General features: G+C 36.3%; 1 protein-coding gene across 1 annotated transcript in view; it reads left to right on the plus strand.

Annotated features, from left to right (window-relative positions):
• Positions 1-2,704: 2,704 nt before the first annotated feature.
• Positions 2,705-21,965, plus strand: part of LOC139721148 (uncharacterized) — a 177,684-nt gene continuing 158,423 nt past the window's right edge. Inside the window, exons 1-7 of the mRNA XM_071632479.1 lie at positions 2,705-2,950; positions 5,169-5,211; positions 6,470-6,671; positions 10,201-10,254; positions 15,758-15,867; positions 17,744-17,868; positions 21,463-21,606. Of these exons, the coding sequence (XP_071488580.1) occupies positions 2,713-2,950; positions 5,169-5,211; positions 6,470-6,671; positions 10,201-10,254; positions 15,758-15,867; positions 17,744-17,868; positions 21,463-21,606 (916 nt within the window). The 5' untranslated portion in view covers positions 2,705-2,712. The remainder of the gene's footprint in view (positions 2,951-5,168; positions 5,212-6,469; positions 6,672-10,200; positions 10,255-15,757; positions 15,868-17,743; positions 17,869-21,462; positions 21,607-21,965) is intronic.

The following is a 21,965-nucleotide window of genomic DNA, read 5'->3' on the forward strand; positions in this document are numbered from 1 at the left end:
TTGTTGACTCTGTGATATGGTAAAAAGCTTAAAATAAATTTACTCAACCGTGACATGTTCAGGGAACTATTCAATGCTTGATTTGCTACTCATGTCTTGCAACAAAAAAACAAAACAAAACACAACAATAGACAGTGACTTGTTTGCATAGCAGTCAAATCATTGAATTCAGAGGCAGGTTGTAGATTGCCTGGAGCGGCGTGTACCGTTTAATTATTTCTGCAGCCAGGCATGGAGATATATTTGCCTTCCTTGTCTTGTTCGTGTTATCTTTTTGTCTTAGATTATGTAACCAGCAGTCTTTGCGCTTGCAGTGTAACTGATATGTTTGGCTGCTGAACAATGATTGTGCTGCCAGACTGTTGAAGAGAGAATACTGTGTTACTGGAGAATCTGGCTTGTAATTTTGTTTCTTTTTTTTTTCATTTTCTTCTTTGCAATTCATTTTTTGACAACCATGCCAAAGTTCTGATGTTACAAGCTAGTCATCCACGTGAAACTGAGTTGAAATATTTGGAGAGAATCTACATTGTTTGAATTCAGATGGTAAGTAATCAGGAAAAAAGTATTGGATTGTCTTGCAGTATCCGGAATGGGCAATTACAGGGCATCGTCATACCAGGAACCATAACGCATATTTCAAGAATAGATTGTGTGTGACCTGTTGAAGATGGGCTGATTTTGCTACAACATGCATTTTCCATAGACACCTGCCCGAGTATACACGGGACTAGTCTTCAATGGGTTAAGTGCTTACTCACATGGAAGTGAGTGCATTTATCTGCATTGTCTGTTGGTCTTTATGGGGTGATGTGAAATGATCTAGTGATTTTTGTTTATTTTCTTATTTTGTTTGATATCCCTTGTTCCCTAAAGAATGTCCAGGGAGGGGTAGTGCTCGAGTACCGTTTGAAGGCAAGACAAAGTCATCATTGGGATCACATGTTTATTGTTGACAGTTACGCTATTCCTATTCATCACTTCTAGAGTGTGGTAATTCCCATAATGTTTAGACATTTTTAAAAAAGAGCTTCAAGTTAAAGAAGGACAGTATTCAAGAGAAGGCCATTTTGTACTTTCCTCTGCCTTGCACAGTCACCATTTATGAATCAGTGATTGAGTGCGTCTATATCCAATGAAATGACTTCCATCTGAGCCATATGTACCACAAAGTCAAAACAGGGGGAAAACTTTATTCTCGAACAAATTCTGATATGTTGATACAAAAAATCAAATAAGAATTTGCAGAGTTTTAATTTTTTGTCATCAAAATTCCTGCAAAATATATCCTTATGCAACATAACTTCATTTTTTCATAGATTTACAAACTTGGCAGTTTCTTGTTCTCGTAGTTCTACAATTTCTCATGACCTCTCAATATATTTTGATGTTGTACCCACATTAGCAAATTGTGCCATTTCAACAGAGCTATGTAACTTGGAATAATGGAGAAACACTTCCTTGAATGGAATGGGCCATGACACACAAAGTATGCCATTATTCTCTCTGAGAACTCCGTAAGTCCATTGGGTGCGTATGTGTACATGGCATCGCCATGGATACATCACATCTCCACGGAGATAGATTACACATGGCAAGTAGATGGTCTTGTTCAAGGCAATGTCCAAACAAAAAGCTCCATTGTTATGAGTTTGATCTGACAATGTATTGTTCACAGTCACAGCTCTAATATCATGTGTCTCTTGATTAGATATATGTGATAATTGTTCCTGAATCCATGTGAATAGATTTGCTTCCATTGAACAAAGATGGGATATATTACTTCTCATTACACCCAGGCAGTTAGGCTTGCTCGTGGTGTTCAAAGAAAATCATTATTGCGTCTTGATGCCTGCTTTGCAAACTTTTGAGAAATAAAATTCTTAATCAGGATGAGTAATTGGAGTCTCAAGATTATTTCATAGTTATGATTAATTTGTTTTCACTTGAGTGAGTTGGGACATAGACCGTATGAGGTGCTTTTCACAGCATGTTTTGTGACATTCAGATGGGTACACTATGGTATAATACAAGGTCAACAAAACTGATAATGCTGACTCATGCATGTTAAGTACAAAAACCCTCTTTTGTAGTGTGTGCTTCTCTGACTTCAGTGTGTTTACATTCAAGGTCTGAAAGTCTGAGATGTTAAAATCCGAGAAATGAAATCCTCAATTAAGTTGATTTTTACCTCTGCCAAGGAAGGAGGTTGTGTTTTCATCGGCATTGGTTGGTTTGTTTGTTGGTTTGTTAATCTGTTTAGAAAATAGCTCAAAAAGTTGTGTATGGATTTGAATGAAACTTGCAGGAAAAATTGATAATGACACAAGGAGCAAATGATTAAATTTTGGTACTGATCTGGCAATTTTTATGGGTTTTTTGACGGATTTCCATCTTTTGGCTGATAGGGTCAATGAACTTGGGAGTTCAAGCTGAGTGTACTTGCGGTTTGCATACGTGCACTGCGCTCTAAAGCGCGTGCTCTGCTCGGGCAAGGCACTGCGCAGCTAGAAGCTGATGACGTAAACAAAGGGCTTCTATAAACTGGGAAATTTGGGGATTTTCAGCATGTGTGTCTGGGTGGAAATGAGCTGCTTGGTGGAGGTTTGCACTCTACGAGTGCTTCTCTAGTTTTTCTTCTAACTTTTGCCTTCTTTATAGATATCTTTCTTTTGTCATTGATTCAGATTGATTCATGAGGGGACAAAGGTCATGTCTCATCCTGAGGCCATGGAAGTGATGACCTCTGGGTCAGGGGTCAACGACCCAGGTCAGGGTGATGGACAGCTGCTCTGTTGGGGCGGGGGCGAATTTGGACAGCACGGCCACGGTGGGAACGATGAGAACGTCGGCTCGGAGGGCGCCCTTGTTGACCAGGTCAAGAAGCTTGTCGGTCCGCATCGCATCAAGCATGTGGCCTGCGGGGCAAGCCATACAGCTGTAGTTACCGGTGAGGGCCAACAACACACACATTACTTTTATAGGCATCATCACTTTTCTATCACCACTTTACGAATGAAAAATTAGAGCCCTGGTTGGTTAATATAATCTATGCAGCCCCAATAATTTGTAGTTAAGTAACCTACTAACCAGAAATGTCATAGATTTCTCAATGTGAAGGTATGATGGGCCCTAAATCATAGTACAGTGTATATGACAATTTATCTTATGTAATTTCCAGAAGTACAGAATCTGTGAGATCATCAGTGTGATGATTTTGCCAGCATTCTTGTAAGTAAGAATGTGCCTTGAATTGTTATAAAGTTTGTATCATTAATACATTATTGCTCCCTCCTCACTTTTAATGTAAGATTTTACCTGCATTCTGAGCACTGTATTCGTAGCAGGGTAGAAGGTTATTATATAAATGTTAACATGAAGATATTAGCTCTTTGAATAGCCATATGCTGAAGTAATTTCAGCTTAACTGTAAGGACAGTGTAAGAAGGAATGTTGTTTTATCACATGTTTATGAATTCTAGATACTGCCCTCATACTTGAATAATCTTCTTTTAAGTAGTATCTTTAGTTTGTTTTCCTGAACCTCCTTTTTTTTTTTTGGGGGGGGGGGGGGGTGGGGGTTAATCTCAGTGATAGTACTGACTTTTCAAATGAAATCTTGGAGCAGTATAGCAACAAATTGGTAGTAAATATATAGACCCAGCACTGTTTTTTACACTATACTGACATGAGGCTGATTTTAATGCAGAAAAAAGATAAATATGTGGTAGGTAAGAAGAGTAAATGACAAATTCTGGAGATTTTGTATTATCATAATTGTTAATATACATTAGGGTATACTTTTGTTGATACGAAACAGTTTTGAATAGTTCACCTACAGATCACTGCTCCTGCATAATAATACAACAACAGTTATATGCATTACTGTTCAGTTGGGGAGATAAGATGAGAAAGAGTGAATACTGTTTACACTCCTGTTTGGCAGTCTCCCCAGCAAACGTATTCTCACCATTATCATGCATCACCCCAAACTGACGTAGTTGTGAGATTCCTATGGGTTAGTTGACTGTTTTGCCAAAAATGTCAAGGTGCGTCGTTGTCCATATCAAAGCCAACCATCTCTGTCGTCAGCAATGCAAAATGAGGAATTCATTGATTTCTGCTGGGCATAAATAAAGGGAAGTGATCCCCATGACTGACAGATCTTTATCTCTGTGCATTCAAGTGAGTGATATATGGGAAGAAGAGTATTATACCCCAATCAATGCATACAGCTGCTTCAAACTCAAATCAATATATTATGTCAAGAGAGTGCTTGACGTGGAGTAGTCTTTGCTAGAACCGTGCGACCCCTTGGTCTTGCTTGTGTCGCCAAAGACATGTCAGAGAGTAGAATATCATACTCGCAATGTCCTTCACTCTGAAAAACGAAATGTTATATCAACATTTCAAATGTCACTCCAGCCTTTTTGTAGATTTTACATTTAACACTCAAAATGTTAGATTTACTGTTCCTGAAATGATACTTCAAAATTTTGAGTCTTAAATTTAGCATTTTGAGTGTTAAATTGAACATTTAACAAAAGGATAGAGGAGTGACAAAATTTAAAATGTTGATTTGCCATTTCATTTTTCAGAGTGTTTGAATTAATGATGCCCCCACTTCCCATTTGAATGAGATATAAATGAGACAAAATATAGGAATACAAGAATATATTTCAAAGGTATGTCACTATATATTTCTGTACATGAGACAGATTGTTGTCTGCGTGGAAAGGACTGTGTTCATCAGAAATCAATATATTATTCAGCATGCATTCATGCCAAAGTGGTGAGGAAAAAGAATGATATAGGTAAAGCCATTACATTGATTACAATGCCAAGGAGATTCAATACCACTATATCTAAATGACACTTGAATTGTTCACTTGCTTTTTTTCATTCTTTACTCAAATTTTGTTTAGTGATATAAAAATCATATTCACAGAGAAACATATACACATGAAAAAGAAATGATAGCAGCTGGTATTCTACTTATTAATGCTGCTTGATTTTTTGTCTTAGTGGAGTGTAGAGACACATATAGTTTACATTCTATTTGGAAAGTATTCATATTTTTTCTAGTTTGTGGTATAATTCACATGTGCAGTCATTGCTTTACAATGAAAATTTGTATATCTCTCTCCCTCCGTCTTTTCCTATATCAGATAAAGATGAAATACTGACTTGGGGGAATGGCAACAGTGGACAGTAAGTAGAATTTTGGTCACGACTCCAAATGTTTATGTAGTAAAATCTTGCTACAGGCAAGATGGAACAGTGTTAAGAAATAAGTGGTGTTCCACTCTCTATAATCAAGGAATAAGTGAATGACAAGGTCTCATTAATTAAACTTATAGTTTCCCCTTTCCCCCTTCCTTCAATAGCTGGAACACATGATATTTAGGTACTATTACTGCATTTCTCTTGATTCAATGTCAGAAAAAGTAAAAAAAAAACAACAACCTGCATCATTGATATTGAAGGTAGTTACCAATTCTTATATAAAAGGTAGCAGACCTTTGGGAAATTTACTTAGGAGCATAGACTCCTAAAGTAAATACTACAAGAAAAGTCATGTGGGACAACATAAAGTGACTTCTGTGATGAAAGTGTACAGAATTTAGATAATGCATCTAGTACAGTAGTATAATGAAAGTGTTGCTTGCTGAATGTTGGTCTTATAGTGATATTTGCATTAAATCAAGCATAGGCCTAATATGATTATGTTATCTTTAATATAAAAGAGCATTGCAAAATACAAATGGAGCACAGGTAGTTTAACTCTTTATGTGCCACGTTCGCATGTCCGACTCGGTCGACGGCGTGCCAACTTCGCATATTCTGCGCAAACACACAAACCCGCCCAAACCGCTCGATAAATCACCAAATGCCGCAATACAATGAAAGCGTGTCTCGCGTTTCCGTTCCTCTCACATATAGCTTGCATTTTATGTGGTGATTGACTAACAAATGGTGTTATGTACTGGATTTGCGCTTAAATTCGAAGTTTCTGTCACTGTTTTGTGTGCAGAAGACATGCCTCTACAGTAAATTAGCTACTTGTCATTTGAAAGAAAAACTATCACAGATTTGTCAGACAATTTACATCAAAGCAAAGCTTTCCATTTTCTCTACATTTTAATCACTATAAGTCGAGCTAAACAGAAATCTGTAGAAGTAACATAGATGTGAAAAACAGAATGTTTTCTCAAAGCATGAAAATGGTGATGTCTCAGAATAATGTGGCACACAGGGGGTTTCCACCATGGCACATGAAGAGTTAAACTATGAATGTATACATTATGTGTATACAGAGATCCCTTGTATATTTGTTTGCAATATTAACTTATTTCATGTATTGATTTTTTTTTTTTTTGGGTGGGGGGAAGAGAGGTTTTCTGGCACTCTATTAAGCCTTCAAAATCTAATACTTGTGATTGATATAAATATGTATATGTATGTGTAGGTTGGGCTGTGGTGAGAAGGTGACACATACCACCCCTCAGAGGCTCAAGCTGGCCCAACATGACTCCGTGGTGGCGGGCGTGGTCTGTGGTAGCAGGCACACCGTGGTGTGGCTGGAGAACGGCCGTGCCTACAGCTGCGGGAACAACTTCTACGCCCAGCTGGGCTACGACTTCCGCATCAAGAACTACAAGGAGAACCAGGTGGGTGATGTGAGCCAGATCCAACATTTCCAATTTTTCAGCCTGGTCTGCAATCCCAGCAGTCCTGTGTTGGATTCGCGACTTCCTCAGCATTTCGAATGGACTGCAACATTTGCATGGTTCACCAGTCTCTTCGCAACATAAGAGAATAATAATTATACATTTTCATGTTTCAATTTAACAAATGGAAATGGTAATAATACAGCAATTACCAAAGAAGAAAATGGAAATACATTTCATCTAAAATAAAACATATTCCCCAAAACAACAACTACAACACACACACACACACATACTACATACACAGAAGTATAGTATAATCTGAGAAAATGGACAAAGCATCCAAGACCTATGTGTTTAATTGCAAAGATTTCAAAATCAAATGGGGAGCACTTCTAAACAATTGGAGACAATGAGGCTATTCAATGAATGCATGGCAGATGCATTGTTTGATAAATGTAGGGGCAGACACAACACTTGCTCTATGTAAGTATACACAAGTACAGGAATTCTTGAAGATAAATGTTCAGTAACAATGCAGTGCACATCGTTTCATGTCTAGAGCATTTAAGAGCCTATCACAAGTCAAGAGAGAGAAAAAAAATCCAAAAGTAGATAATTGATGTCTCAGCTTTCTATTCTTCCTGAAAAGATTACGCATTCAAGAAATGAAAGAAGTTGATACTTTGATCCCATTCAGTAGGGTAATCCAGACGTGTAATTACCACACTTCTCTGATAAGATAATTTCTTCAAATCGACTGTATAGTCAATATGATGAATGGTCCCAAAGAAAGATGAAAAAAACTGTATTGTCAAGATGGAAATGTGAAAGAAAAACATGACATAATATCTTGAAGGTTCAGATATATACTTGTGGGCATAGTTTTTAATAGGGTGTGAAGTGGATTGGCTTTGTAACTAAGACAGTGACATTTTTTTTCCCCAAACTACATGAGCAACTGAATATTAACTGTTTCCATTTTCGGCCCACACAGAACAGTGAACAATGATGTAAAATTTTACAACAGAACACCTGTGAAGGTTAGTAGTTACATGTTCCACCCATTTTGTGGGATACAGTACAAGTGCAAGAATGGCATATGGAGTTCTAATCATGCAATTTATGTGGAGAGATTGCACTCAATTTTACAAAGATTATTTAAAGCAGGGGCAGACCTAGGAATTCCATAAAGGGGGGTGCAAAAAATATTTCTGGTGCTACTTCTGGGTTTCATTTTATCTTCTTCTTTTTATTTCTTTTGTTTTAACAAAGAATAAAGAGGGGTTGCGTGTCCGGTGCGCCCCCTCTGGATCTGCCACTGTAAAGGATAATCATTCTACCAACAACTGTATACTAAAAATGAATCATTAAATCCCCTCCTACTGCTTACAATGAATATTCTAAAGAGTAATAGTTTGATAGCATGAGCTTGTAGAAGAATTTACCTCAAATTTGCATGTGGAGTCAGTAAATACAGAAATATTAGTAGTACACATCAGTGAAGTTTGAGGAATATCAGGCAATGTGTTCAAAAGTTATAGAATGTAAGTTTTTTTGTAAGGCAAATCCAGATGCAATGTATTAGTATGTGGGTAAGGTTGAAAATTATCTTATATGAAAATAGATTGTAATATGTTGATGCTTTTGAGTGTTTATGGAGCAAATTATATCCATCTCTTGTATACTATTAGTAGCGGGTTGTGATACTTCCTATGTTTCTATTTTCCCTTTAATGGGTCCATCGAACAGTTAAAGACAAAAGATTTATTTTGGTATTCCACTGAGAATTTTCAGACTCTATTATGTGGAATAATGTTTTATATGAACCTCTCCTCACTAAAAAACAAACAAACAAACAAACAAAAATGATAATACAAAGTAATCTTTTCTCGTTCTCTCTTTTTATATATTTTCTTTTAATGCCACACCAGTGTGCTTGAGGGAAATATAAATCTGTCAAATCATACCCAGATATATTGGCCCTGTTGCCTCAAAAAACTTTCTGACATAGTATCCCAGAATAGTACTCGACTGCCGTTAAAGGAAAATATATAGAAATCAGCTGACTGGCTCCGAGTAAGGTTGCTTGGCTGACTCTGTTTAGTTCTATTAACCCTTTTGCCACTGAAGATTCTGTACATAATGGCCTATTGCTCCCTGGAAGGTACAGCAATATTACTCTCATTTTGACAACTTTCTAAATTATGCAAAATAGCTCACAACATGTTTATTTTTGTCTATTGTAAGTTATGTTTATTTGAAAGCCTATTATTTAAGACTTTTCCATGAAACTTATGTGTCACAGAAGTAATTCTGACCATAATGTACTTTTGTTGACTTTTGACCTCATTCAAGTTACATTGTAATATATTTTATATGAAAACACAAAAAATGGTAAAGCATTCAACTATAAAACAGCAGACGGGCGGTTTTGGGCATTGTAAGGAGTAATAATATGGGCGGTTTCGGGCGGTTTAGTGACGAGTGGTTTAAAGATAGACCCTTGTGCAGCAGGGATCCATTCTGGCTCAAGATATCAACTCAGTGTAGCCAGATACTGAAGGTTAATAGCACTATGTTCCAAACAATTATTTCCAAGCGAGAAAGTTGCATCCCAATTTTTCAGAGACGGCCTCACTTCCCCATGTTTCAACGAGAACACGTCACCTAAAATTATTTGATTTCTCATCTCTGTCTTACTGTATCAATCAGAACTCTCTCCCCCCCCCCCCCCCCCCAAGTTTTGTTATCACTCTTTGGTATTGCTCACAAGTGTTTGTATTGCCTGAGTTGAAGTGTGGGTTTTGCACTTGATAACAGAAGTGTATTGCCTGTGTACGATTAACAGTGAGCATTGCTACACTGCCAAGTAGCAGTGATTAATGAAACATTATAATCTTAGGCTAATGTCTGTGTCAGTTAAGTTTAAGTAGTAGTTTGCCAAAGATTTATGAGTGGTAAATCAAATGGGAATCCAAATGCTACATAAGTTTATTCATTTCTTCTATGCAATGCTAAAGTCTTCTAGCATTGATAGTGTTACAGGAAAGGCTTTTTTTTGTGGGGGGGGGGATGCTTTTGACAGCCACAAGTTTGCCTTTCATTTTCCATTTGTATCTTCCTGAAAGAAATTTTACTTGCTAATTTTGTTGTTTGACATTACTGCTATTCAAAGTATTTGTCCTGTAATTGTTGGTATCCTGTGGATGCTGTCTTTTTCATAATAGGGTGTGATAATTAAGTCTAAATTCACTTCAAAGATGTTGGTATTGATACACACTGCTGTCAAATGAGTTTCTTTTAATATTTCTGAAGAAGTCTCAATTAATGTTTTTGCTCATATCTATTAATTCCTGTTATCAGAGTAGCAGTCCTTCAGGTGTAAAGTCTATATAAGAAAGAATAATATAAACTGTAGTTTAGATTGAAAATTGCTTGGAAAAAAATTAATTGGATGGGTGGTAGTATATTTTTCTAGACGAGAAGTTGGTAGAGGTAATGAAGCAATCAAGATTTTCCTTGGCAGGTCATGAAGGAACGACTCATAGACCAAGTGGCCGGAAGAGAGCGCCCCCTGGAGGTATAGACAGGAGAAGTGTTCACATCACTTTACCAATCTGTAAAAAAAAAGCATCCCACAAAAGTGCACGCCTAGTTAGACACACCCCTATAGCAAACCAAACAGACACTGCCATCCGTAAGGTCTGCACCCCTGCTGCACCCCCAAGATGTGGTACATTAATTCCACCTTGTCCATCATTCCCCTCTGCACCAAACACAAAAGCAAACAAAGGTAACAAACAAACATGTAAACAACCCCGAAGCCCATCCAAGATTCAGGTTGTTGTACGAGTGTGTAACAATGTACACCTTATTTAAAGCCCCAATTATTCAAAGCAAAAGCAATTAATTTTTCTTTTATTTTGCCAATGCCTTATCAAGTCTCATTACAGTGATTAATCTTTAAAAATGCTCCAAAGGTGTGAAGATATTAATTATAAAAGTAATTATATATATTTGCAAAAATGTTATTGGCTGTGTAATGTGGCATTTTACTTTCCATTCATGACAGATTCAAGGCAAAAGATTGCAGGTGAAAACATGTGCTTCTTTTCCATTGTATATAACATAACATTCTTACCTCGTCAGTGGACAGTTATTGCTGAAACCTCCGCAGACTGCATTTTTGGCTCTCCTGAACTTTGTACATCTTTGGTCGCTACAATGGCCGATACATATGTCACCAAAAAAAAAATGATCAGAGTTAAAATCAACAGTAGGAGAGATCATATTATTGAATTTTTGTGACACACAGAAGATGAAGGGAAGGTTAATCCTCATTTCTGTATGGCAAACATGGAAGTGATTCATTGCTGCCTGTGGAATATAACAAAATCTTCATTGAAGCCACACAGTTTTGACGAGATAACATCAACATTCAATTTCATTGCTTTGTGGCTTTCTCAGTACCCAATGTGAAACTGATGGCAAATTATGATTGTTGTTTTTTTTTCCATCGACTTTCACCCAGATAATGTGGATTTTATTTGCAATGCTGCTCTGTGTTGCATCATTTTACACATCATATTCACCTGATACTAACATTGATTTGACTCAGCATCATTCATCGTACTAATAATTTCATCTTGTTTCATTTCTGTCATTTTGTTCACTTGTCTGAAATTTATATCATGGTTGTCCTATTTCCTTCCAATTCATGAAACCAGTCCTGAATAATGGCCAAGCTTAAAAAACCTCACAACAACAACAAACAAAACCCCAAAAGAGCAAAATCAAATTAATACTAGAATATATCCCTCTGTGTTAATGAAAGTTCATGTTTTAATGTCATAGCTTTTTACCAGAATAACAATTGTTTGCTACACAGCCCTAAATGCTTTGAATGAGGTATGTGTGTAAAACAGTATTAAAATATAAATTGTCAGTTTTACACTGCCAGGACTAACAGTCACCATTTTAAGTTGAATTGATTGTTCATAGCTGGTATAGGCAGTGTGCCACTAAATAGTCTTTTTGTTTCTAAATGTTTTAGTTTGCATTTTTTTTTTTAGGGGGGGGGTGGTATTCAATTCAATTCAATTCAATTCATACATTTATTCAGTAATAAAAATCGTTTCGATATGAAATGTTTACAAAATGTAGCAGGTACTGTTCTGAGAAAGCCAGAGGCTTGTTAAAATAGAATGTACCCTTGAAAACAAAAATCATACACATACTGCAATTTAAACATTAAAATATCAAATGATAAAAGGAGCATAGAGAGATTGAAGCATATTAAAACAAGCACAAAATTATCATTAGCAAATGAATGAATGCACTTTACAAATACACAAAGTCCTGCTTTTCCCACTTTGACACTCCACACAGCTCAACTTTAATTTGCAACCCATCACCATGATAAGTCACAGACATTGAACCTAAACAAACAGAACTTCATTATGAGGTGATGGTTTGTCTGGAAAGTATGAAATTTGATTATTTTCTTAACTGAAAAGTGTAGTATTATTACTAGCTCAAATTTCAAAATTCAAGGATGTTTTGAAATATAGATTAAATTTTGTCTCTATGAAGAATGTTACCATGATGTTTTAAATAAACCTAGTTTAACACTGAAATCATGTAATCATGCTTCCATTTAAATTTCAGAGTTAATTGTCTCAAAAGTATGTTGATGTGGTTGTAGGCTTTCCTATTTTGGAGGGTTGGGGGTATGTGATTTTGGGTAGTAGGTATAAGGATATAAAGTTGGACAAATTATTGCCTAGCATTTGGAGAATTTAGAATTCCCATGTGAGTGATTTTTCAATTTGTTTTCATGAGTGGCTTCATATATTCTGGGCATCAGCTTTGCAACATTAATAATGGCAATCTAATTTACCTCAGAATTTCAGTTGGATGGCAATATTTCTTTGTAATTAATTCTGAATCACTCACTTTGAATATATCTTATATTTATATTTTATCTTATTGATGTATACTTGTCTCCTCATGGCATGTATTAGAGTTGTTGTTTGTTAATGTGTGAGTTATATTTAGCCACATATCATGGTTGTGTTTACTAACATACTGTTTGGTCAAAAAATATATGTATATGTGGGCATTCTCACAAATTTGTGGTGATTGATATTAATTCTATCATCAGGTTGGTGCCTTGCTTGTTATAGCATTGATGATTTGGGCTCTGTGTGCAGTAATTGATCAATACAAAAATAGTTAGCAGAGTAAACACTAAAGAACATTTTTTTAAAGATTATGAACATATTGAAGGAGATAAAAGGCACTATAATTAGTGGTTACTCAAATTCTGAACTGAAGTGTGCAGACGTGTACTTTGATGGTTTTGTAGCTCACCACAATTCAACAAAGTTAGATACTGTGGACACCATCAACTTCAGATTTTTTTCATACCATAATAAGTCAATAATTAACAATTTACTGAATGTGTACGGGTTTAAAGGGATGGTACAGTATTGGTGGAGATGAAAATTGGGCTTTTAACTTTTTTGCGAGATACCAAGAAAACACTTATGAAATAGTACAGAACATACCATTCTTAGAGGAAGTCAAAGTTTATTTGATGAAAATTGGGTTTGGAATGACTGAAACATCCAAAAACAAAGTAAAACAAAGCAATCGTAATAAAATGTGGGTCCCACAATTTATTACAATTGCTCTGTTTTGGATATCTCTGTCATTTCAAAACCAATTTTCATCAAATAAATGTTGAATTCCTCATGGAACTACATGCTCTTTCATATTTCATAAGAGGTTTCTCATTATCTCACCAAAAATGTTAGAAACCTTAAATTAGGTCTCAACCAAAACTATACGATCCCTTTAAAGAAATACCACAGTAGAAACACACATCACCCAGATGAAATACTGTCCCCAAGTTGCACAGACTTGAAACTATGTTCGACTCGAGACTATGTTCAACTTATATTGAAGTTAGATAAACAGGTTTACATCATACACAGCAGTGAAGTTTGATTTATTTGGATCAAAAATATCAAAATCGTGTAATTCTGAGATAACAGCAATGTTGTGTAGTGATATAAATGACCTTTCATTACTTGCAGCATGATAGCTATGTAGTCTCTGGTTATGATTTTTGGAGGGAAAAAAGGGGATTATAGTGCCACCACTGGCGAAGTGCGGGATTTATATGTCATCCCCAACCCACATTTTAAATACACGTACTGAACACTCAGTCTATGATAGCATTGAAATATTGATAATATTTCATGATGATGTAGTGTTCAGTTTGTTGATGATTAGGTGATATTTGAGGATACTGGTAGATACTCAACCTCAATAATGATGACAAAACATTGCCTGTGTCTAACAGTGTTTAGACAATGGGTGTTAGGATATAAAGCTGGACCTTGCTGTCTTACTGTTTGCAACCCTATATGAACTCTGGGAATTTATGAAGTGCTGATCAATCTGTAAAGCCAGTTTGCATCCAAACCACAAATCACCTGGGACATTTTCCTTCTGTGCAAGAAGCAGAGTGAAAGAGTTTTTTTTTTCCCTCCATATCTTTGGCAGTAAAGTTGATACGCTGTGTAAAAGCAATAGAAACAATACATATCTGTTACCATAGTAACTGCCGTTCCATTTAATCATAGAGATATTTGTCCTAAATTCTCTGTGAAAACTTCCAATTTTCCACCTTTTATCACAAAGGATGATATGACATTCAAACATGTAGAATGTGGTGTGAGTCACTCAGCACATCACTTATTCACTGCCAACAACTCAATGCATTTTCTATTCATTTGCTTTTGCAGTTAGCTTTTCAAAATTTGTCTGCTTTTGAATAGAGCAATTATAATTACACAACGATGTGGTTAAAAAAATGTGCTGGATACAGTACCGGAAGGTATTGAATATTCTTGAATGCCATGTAGCAATTCAAAAGATGTCCAGTAGGATATCATTGTAGGCTATGGCACATTTGAAAGGAAATGGAAAAAGACATTTACAAACAAAGGACCTCAATGGTTTTCTTAAAGTGGCTTCATGTACTTCATTTTCTGTGGCAATCATACGAATGATAATACATAAAATCAATGTATAGGTGTATATATACATACATGTGTAAGTTTATATATTCTAGTGGTATATATCAAACGTAGAGGATCGATCGACTTCTTACTTTATTCTTTCTCCAGGGTGAAGTGGAAAAATTGTTGTAAGAATTTTTATCTTGAATAGTGCTGTTATATGGCAGGCAAAATGCCCAGCTATTCTTGTGTAATTTTTGCTAGTGTTACTAATCTGTTTCCATGTTGATGAGGCATACACCCCTCCCTTGCAGATATCCCTAAACATATTTGTCCGAATGGTCAATGCAAGTAGACAAAATGGCATTTTATATTGCACAAAAAATGTTCAGTTCTTTTCTTCTTTTTTCATTATTTTTCAGTGGCAAGGGAAAAAGTAGGCTGTTTCAAGTTATGCTTTTTCAGAGCTCTGAAGTGTTCTAAAAAAGGTCTGATGTCTCATGTTCTATTGGGAGTGCAAAAGAAATATGTTGTTGGAAGTTGCCTTCATAAGTTGTCCTGAGTAGCCACATCAAATAAATGCTACTATAGTGGCCACTTGATAGCTTGAATTCACAGACTATCATGATCAGGGCTTGGCATTTGTGGTGGCCCGGGGCCACTAAAAATTGGTGTTGGACCACCAAATTTGTCTTTTGGTGGCCCAATCAGGCAACAAGGATTCCAAGTGGACTGTTACTTTTGCTTTAATTTCGGACCACCAAAATTTCAGATGTATGAGTTCAGACAAAAAAAGTTAGTGTTAAGCCCTGTCATAATATATGATCAGGTTGATCCCCTGCAAGCGCTCTACACATACCGTGAGCAACATTTGAAAAAAGAAAAAAAAACTACGTAACAAATGTCACTTTAAAATATTCCTCAGTTGCTTTCTCAGCATAAACCATGTAAGACAACTGCAGTAATTTGTAGCTTAAAGCTACACTACTCTATCTAGCCATCTGAGAGCAGTGCTGCATTTAAAAAATAAAAATCCTCTTTTCTCATTGGCAGGTCCTGCCCCACCTCCTGCGTCCCATCATGCATCGGAAGGTCACCCAGGTCGCCTGCGGGGAGAAGTTCACTCTGTTCCTCTTCGATACAGGTCATGTGGCTGGCTGTGGGTGAGAAACATTGTTGCAAAGAACTTCCTTTCTTCCTTTAATAAAACCCCTCTTATTTGATTTTTCTTTCTCAACACATCATGCAATACATTATCCCATCTATTGAAAAGTAAAAAATCACATCAAATATGTGGAGAGTGACATGTAGAATATTATGTATGTTTAAGTCATTAAAATTCTACATCTAGCATAGTGTTTTGTCTTCTTGATGTTTCTTGTATGACCATATGGGAGAATGTCCAAAAATTTTTTTTTTTAAATTTCTGCTTGCTCTTACTATCTGTCTGATACTCTACACGCCATGTGATAAGCGAGTCTAATTTTTAACAAATCTGGACTTCCTGACAATTTCAAGAATGGTAAATTTGCGAGTATGGAATACAGTACTGAATGGAGAAATGTATGCAGGCACATCAAATTCAGGTTGGGATCAGAGTTAATATTTTAGCATGTTTGTAAATTTGCAAATAGCATCTGACTTGCGAAATACATGGAATTAAAACCTTGTGAAATATTCAGCATGTATAGTTACTGTATTAAACTAACAGTATATAAAGCAAGAATATAAAAGCCATCCTAATAATCCATGAATTGCTTCATCTGTCACTAATTTCCACCATGTAGTAGTTGGACTGTCTGTATTGCAAGTTTTCTGGTGCATTTTCTTTGCCCATCTGTTCTGAAAAGCGCACCCTTTTGGGTCAATACCAGGCATGATTGCTGATCTCCCATTCTCATGATCACTTTCCAGAATATGATACAATATTCTAAAAAATGCAAACCTGACCATCGTTTCCGAAATCAAGACTCAGGTGATGAGTAATTTCACAGATTATTGCAACATTTATAGATTTGTGGTTGTAATAGGGAGCTTGCACAAGAAATAGACATGAAATTATGGCTTTTTGGAGAGAACGTATTAGGCATTTAAAAAACAATATAAACTAGTGTTCAAATGTGATAATTTCTCATTTTACAGCCACAGGGGAATCTTGGCTATAATGTTACACAAGAGTTCTTGATGTTAGTTTATGTTTCTGGGGAAAATTTCATGATTTAAGATCTTGAAAAATGGGCTGTTAACTTGAAATGCTTTTTCCATTATTATTTTTTTTTTAGTCATCAAATGTTATTAATTTGTAATTTTTCTTCATATGTCAAATATAATGGCAATCATGTCTCCATAGCAAGATTGTGAAAATGGAATATAAAGTTTGACAGGAAAAAATAAGCAATATGGTCATACTTCCCATTCACATCCCTATCAAATGAGCAATCTTGTGTTGACTTAGACATCTTTCCTTGCCCTTAGTTACATGTGACCAAGAGATTTGCTACTGCTTGAATTTTATCATTGAATTTAAATACAATGTCCTGGGGGTGCCTCAAAAAATGGTATAGGTCATGTAACATGTATACTATGTCTTGCACCTCTTGTTAATGTGTGTCGGAAAGGAAAAAGAAGAACTTGACTGTGTGTTGCATGTAGAATGTCTCAGGACTTACAGCCTTTAAGTCTATTTTAACTCTCAAACACAATGTCAAAGTAGCAATATTTTATTGATGAGATAAATGAGGGGGTTTTCTGGACATAAATTTACAGTCGTGTGACAACAACAATTATGTTCATGTGTCCACATGAGCCATATCTAAAAATTTTCAGGGTTCAATGTCCAAAAGTTCTAAATTTTTGGACATTGAAATTCTCTACACCGGTCATCACATTGCTGGAGATTTTGTCCTTGTGGCTGCTTTAGCCCAGGGTAGCTGTATGACTATGGTCTATCATACTTCCATTTCCTTCTGTTATTTGAGAAGTACATAACAAATTTGGTTTTTTATGTTATTTTGTCCTTTTTTATGATTTTCCAATCAGAGCCAACAGCTTTGGTCAGCTAGGGACTGGTGCTAGATCCGAGGTTGTTTCTCCCAAGCCGCTGGAGGACCCAGAGGAGGTCGTCAAGGTAGCTTGTGGATCTTGCCATTCTCTTGCTGTCACAGGTGAGATGTCCGATTCAGTTTCATCCAAATCAATTTAATTAACCCTTCAAATCCTTTCGTTAATTTGCAGCAAAAGTCGTCATCTCAACACCATTAAATTGGCACATCTGAATTTGAATTCTACTGTGTGTAATTATTATATTTTAGATAAAATTTTTGATAGATTGATTGGATTCATTTAATCTGCACAAGATCAGAAGGAACTTTGATAAAATTTGCCAGTTTCACAGAGAAACTTTAATGTCAGTCCTCTCGAATGTGTTGCCAAAATCAGAGAGAAATTTATGAAAATTTGCCAGATCTAGGGAGAAATTTTAAACTTTGATCTTTCAGAATGTGTTGCCATTATGGGGATCAATTCTAGGTGTAGTAATTTGCAGGCTTTTGATAATTCTGTAACCAAAATAAACAATCATATATAAAAATCAAAGAGCTATAATGAGAAATATTTTTTGAAATCCTTATGATACATTTTACCTTATGATATATCTATCACCAATAAATGATTAAAATTATGATAAAAACATACAGTACCAAACCAAAGATGTGTTGTTTTGGGGAGTTGATAGGTTAACCCGTTGAGGACAAGTCCCATGTATACTCGTGCAGGGGTCTATGAGAAATGCGTGTTGTAGCAAAATTATCCTGTCCTCAATGGGTTAAGGGATAGGATCAGTGTAATTCACAGAATCAAACTAAACAGATCATATAGTCCTCTATTGTAGTCATTATGTGATTTGAAGTGTTTTTTAACCTGTTAAGGATGGTTTGATTTTGCTACAACATGCATTTCCCATAGACACCTGCCCGAGTATACTCGCGACTCATCCTCAATGGGTTAAATATTGTTGGCATGTACTGTATTTTTGTGCATGTAATACAACCTTCTGATTTCATTATAAAAAAGATATTTCAACAAATTTACCTGTTTTAAATATGGGCATGCTTATAAACGTTAAAGGAACATTGGCATGCTAATGTTTGATTGCAGTTGTATTTTTGTAGCATACACATTTTCAAATCTGCCATTAATTCCTAATATATTCATCAGTGTATGGGTTAAAATGTGGTGATTGTGTGAAGTGTAAGGTCTAGTTTTCATGAATGGAAGTCGTGTCGTAGAGTTAGTCAGATTATCCTACTTGTTATACCGTCGCTGGTCAGCTTGTCAGAGAGTTAGGCAAGAATCCAACTTTTGCTCCTTGATTACATACGCTTAACAGAAGACAACAAAAAAAGAATTGTGAGACATCATGGGGCGATGTGTGTAAAGCTGCGTCGCCAGCCTGTAGTTCTTGTTATGAATGATATTCATTTTGCCTCGTGCCCAGAGAACCTGCAGCGAGTCGGCCCCTTATTTGACCCCCCCCCCCCCTCCATCTTTGTTAGTATTAGAGTTCACTCAACCTGCATGGAATCCTTTGCAATAATCAGGACTGGGAACTTCTCAGTGGGCACAATGAGTTCCTGTGAGTGAAAGGTCAATGCCCCCTCAAATATATCCCAGTATGTGGCAGCTCTACAGAAATAGTGAGTTAGAGAGAGAAAGAGAGAGAGAGAAAATGAGTGACTGAATGAGTGACAGAGAGAGGAAAAAATGACACAAAATCGTTAACCCGAAGTGGAAACCCCCAAAAGTCCGAATTTAGATTGCTCGGAACAAAATGGAATCGAACCTCCAATGAAGGGATTGTGTATATGATAGTCCTGACTGGTAAGAGATACACTTGTTTTTCTTCCTGTAATTTCGCGTAATTTCCGACTTGCGAATCTTCTTTGTGCGCCAGCAAGCGAGGGCAGCCTCTTCTGTGTTTGCTCGTCGGGGTCCCGGCACTGGTCGGGATTTGTTTTCACAGTATGGAAATAAGTATGGGTCTTCTCCACAATGTATAACCATTCATACGTAACAGGGGATGGTGTGTTTGTGGGAGCAAACAGAAATATGATGCAGGTTGTTGTTATTGTGATTAGCAAGAAAAATAGAGAAGGGATACTGTATACCATGTTTTGGCCATTCACTCCGAGTTTTGAGGCTGTTTGATAACTTTTGCAGCAATGTAAATAATGCTGTAAGGTAAACGTCCACAATAGTTTGGTGTTGACCATTTTATTTTGTTGAAATACTGGCAGTCTTTGTTCATCATGCATTGTATTTTGTTATGTTCATGTGTTTTTTATGTGTTTTTCCAATATTTTATTTTTTTTATTTTTACACTGTTGTCTTGGATATGCTTTTTATTGAAAGTACTACACGTTGATTGAGTGTAATGTTTATGGAAGAGTTGGTAGATCTGCATTAAAAGGAAGTATATCCTCATTGTACATAGTTTAATAGTGCTTAAACCTCCCAGGAATATGTGGATGTGTTGCCAGTGTGTGCTTCAACAAAAGTGTACGTTCCTCTTCTTTGTTTTGTTTCATTAGATTTTCTTGTCTAAAATGGTCATTGCCAAGGTAATCAAAAACAAAAAACTGAATTATTTTACCCATCTTCTAGCCAAGAGTTACTTTATGCACACAATTCCTGTTATCACTTTTAGACCTTTGAGTCATGTGTATGTTAATGCCATGCTATTGAATATCAACACATTCTGCAAAAACACACACTTGTATGATGAAAGAATGAAATTAGATATTCTAGATAATTATACATTGCTAAGCAGAAGTCAGAGTACATGATTGTGAACATTTCTTGTCAATATAAAACTTTGCATCACTGGCTGTTTTATATTGGTACATTTTTATTGAGACAGGTAAGGAATTAAAACACTCCCATTTTGAGTAAAATTCATCCCAAATCAATGATTTAGTGGATTCATGTGGACATGCTCAGTAAAACCTACAGCTAACCTAAAACGTCTTTGCAGCCTACTATTTCATTGTGCCAATTTTTTATTTTCCAAATCCGAGTCATATTTTCAGATGTTAAGGTTCAGGGCAAAATGAAAATAAAGATATTGCTGCTTAGTTTGTCTCTCTCTCTCTCTCTCTCTCTCTCTCTCTCTCTCTCTCTGTCAACATTTCTCCTTGTATGAAGGAAAATGTATATTGCAGGTGATTTATTGAAGATGAAGATATGATTTTTTTAAGTTAGTAATCTTGAGGTTACTGTATCAATTCAATTATCGCTCATATATATGAATTGTTTACTTCCAGTGAACATCGTTTCAAGACATGAATAGCTGGTTTGTTTTTGTTGTTGTTGTTTTACAGAAAGAATTATTTGGTTTGCTTTTATTTCTTTATCATTGTGAATCATGATTATATGTTTGGTTTATTTTCCTGGGCTAGTGAGAAATTCTTGTACAGAAATTCAAGTCGTTTTTGTAGTCTCTAGGAACTTCTTGATTTTCTCATCTTTAATATATATTTGACTGCTACAATTCTGTTGTCTATTCTTGGGAATGAAGCAGATAAAGCAATATAAGTCACTCTCCGTTTAATGGAACACTTGCTCTTAGGTTGGTGTGCATCTGCTTTAGAGACCCTATCTCATTTGTAGCATCTTTTCTTGGATGACTTTATGTATTTATAAATCTTTTATCAGTAAATTGAGTCACTTTTCTAGTGCATCCCTCTTTCATTCGATTCCAGCATCCGGGGAGCTTTACGTATGGGGCATGGGCCGACCGTGCGGAAGTCGTCGTGACGACGTGCTCACCCCTCAGCTCATGATGACCCGGCACAGCAATGTGGTCAGCGTGGCCGGTGGAAGCAGTCACTCTCTGGCATTAACAGGTAATCGCATCTCTACAGCAAACTGATTTTTTGACACTGTCATCATACCCCCACCCCCCACCCCCGAACGACACCATCAAGACTGAAATATTGATATCTCAAGTCAAGCACACTCGCCATGTTGATTCTTTAAGGTTTTGGATAGTTCTGTTTCATCGTAAGGTGCTATACCAATAATTGTCCTTGCCACTGGATATGCTTCACGCCTTCACTTGTGTCCAGCTTCGCTTCCTTCGGGAACATTTTCATTTCTCTCTAGCTTCTCATTTCTGTGCAGTACTTTGTCAGCTGAAATGTTTCAAAATATCCCTCAAATTTATTGCAACATCCTCAGTAATTATCCCTTCATTAGCGCCCTC

This window comes from Diadema antillarum, unplaced genomic scaffold, assembly GCF_040938485.1.
Source record: "Diadema antillarum isolate AM-2024a unplaced genomic scaffold, OU_Dant_1.0 scf00000139, whole genome shotgun sequence".
Classification (NCBI taxonomy): domain Eukaryota; kingdom Metazoa; phylum Echinodermata; class Echinoidea; order Diadematoida; family Diadematidae; genus Diadema; species Diadema antillarum.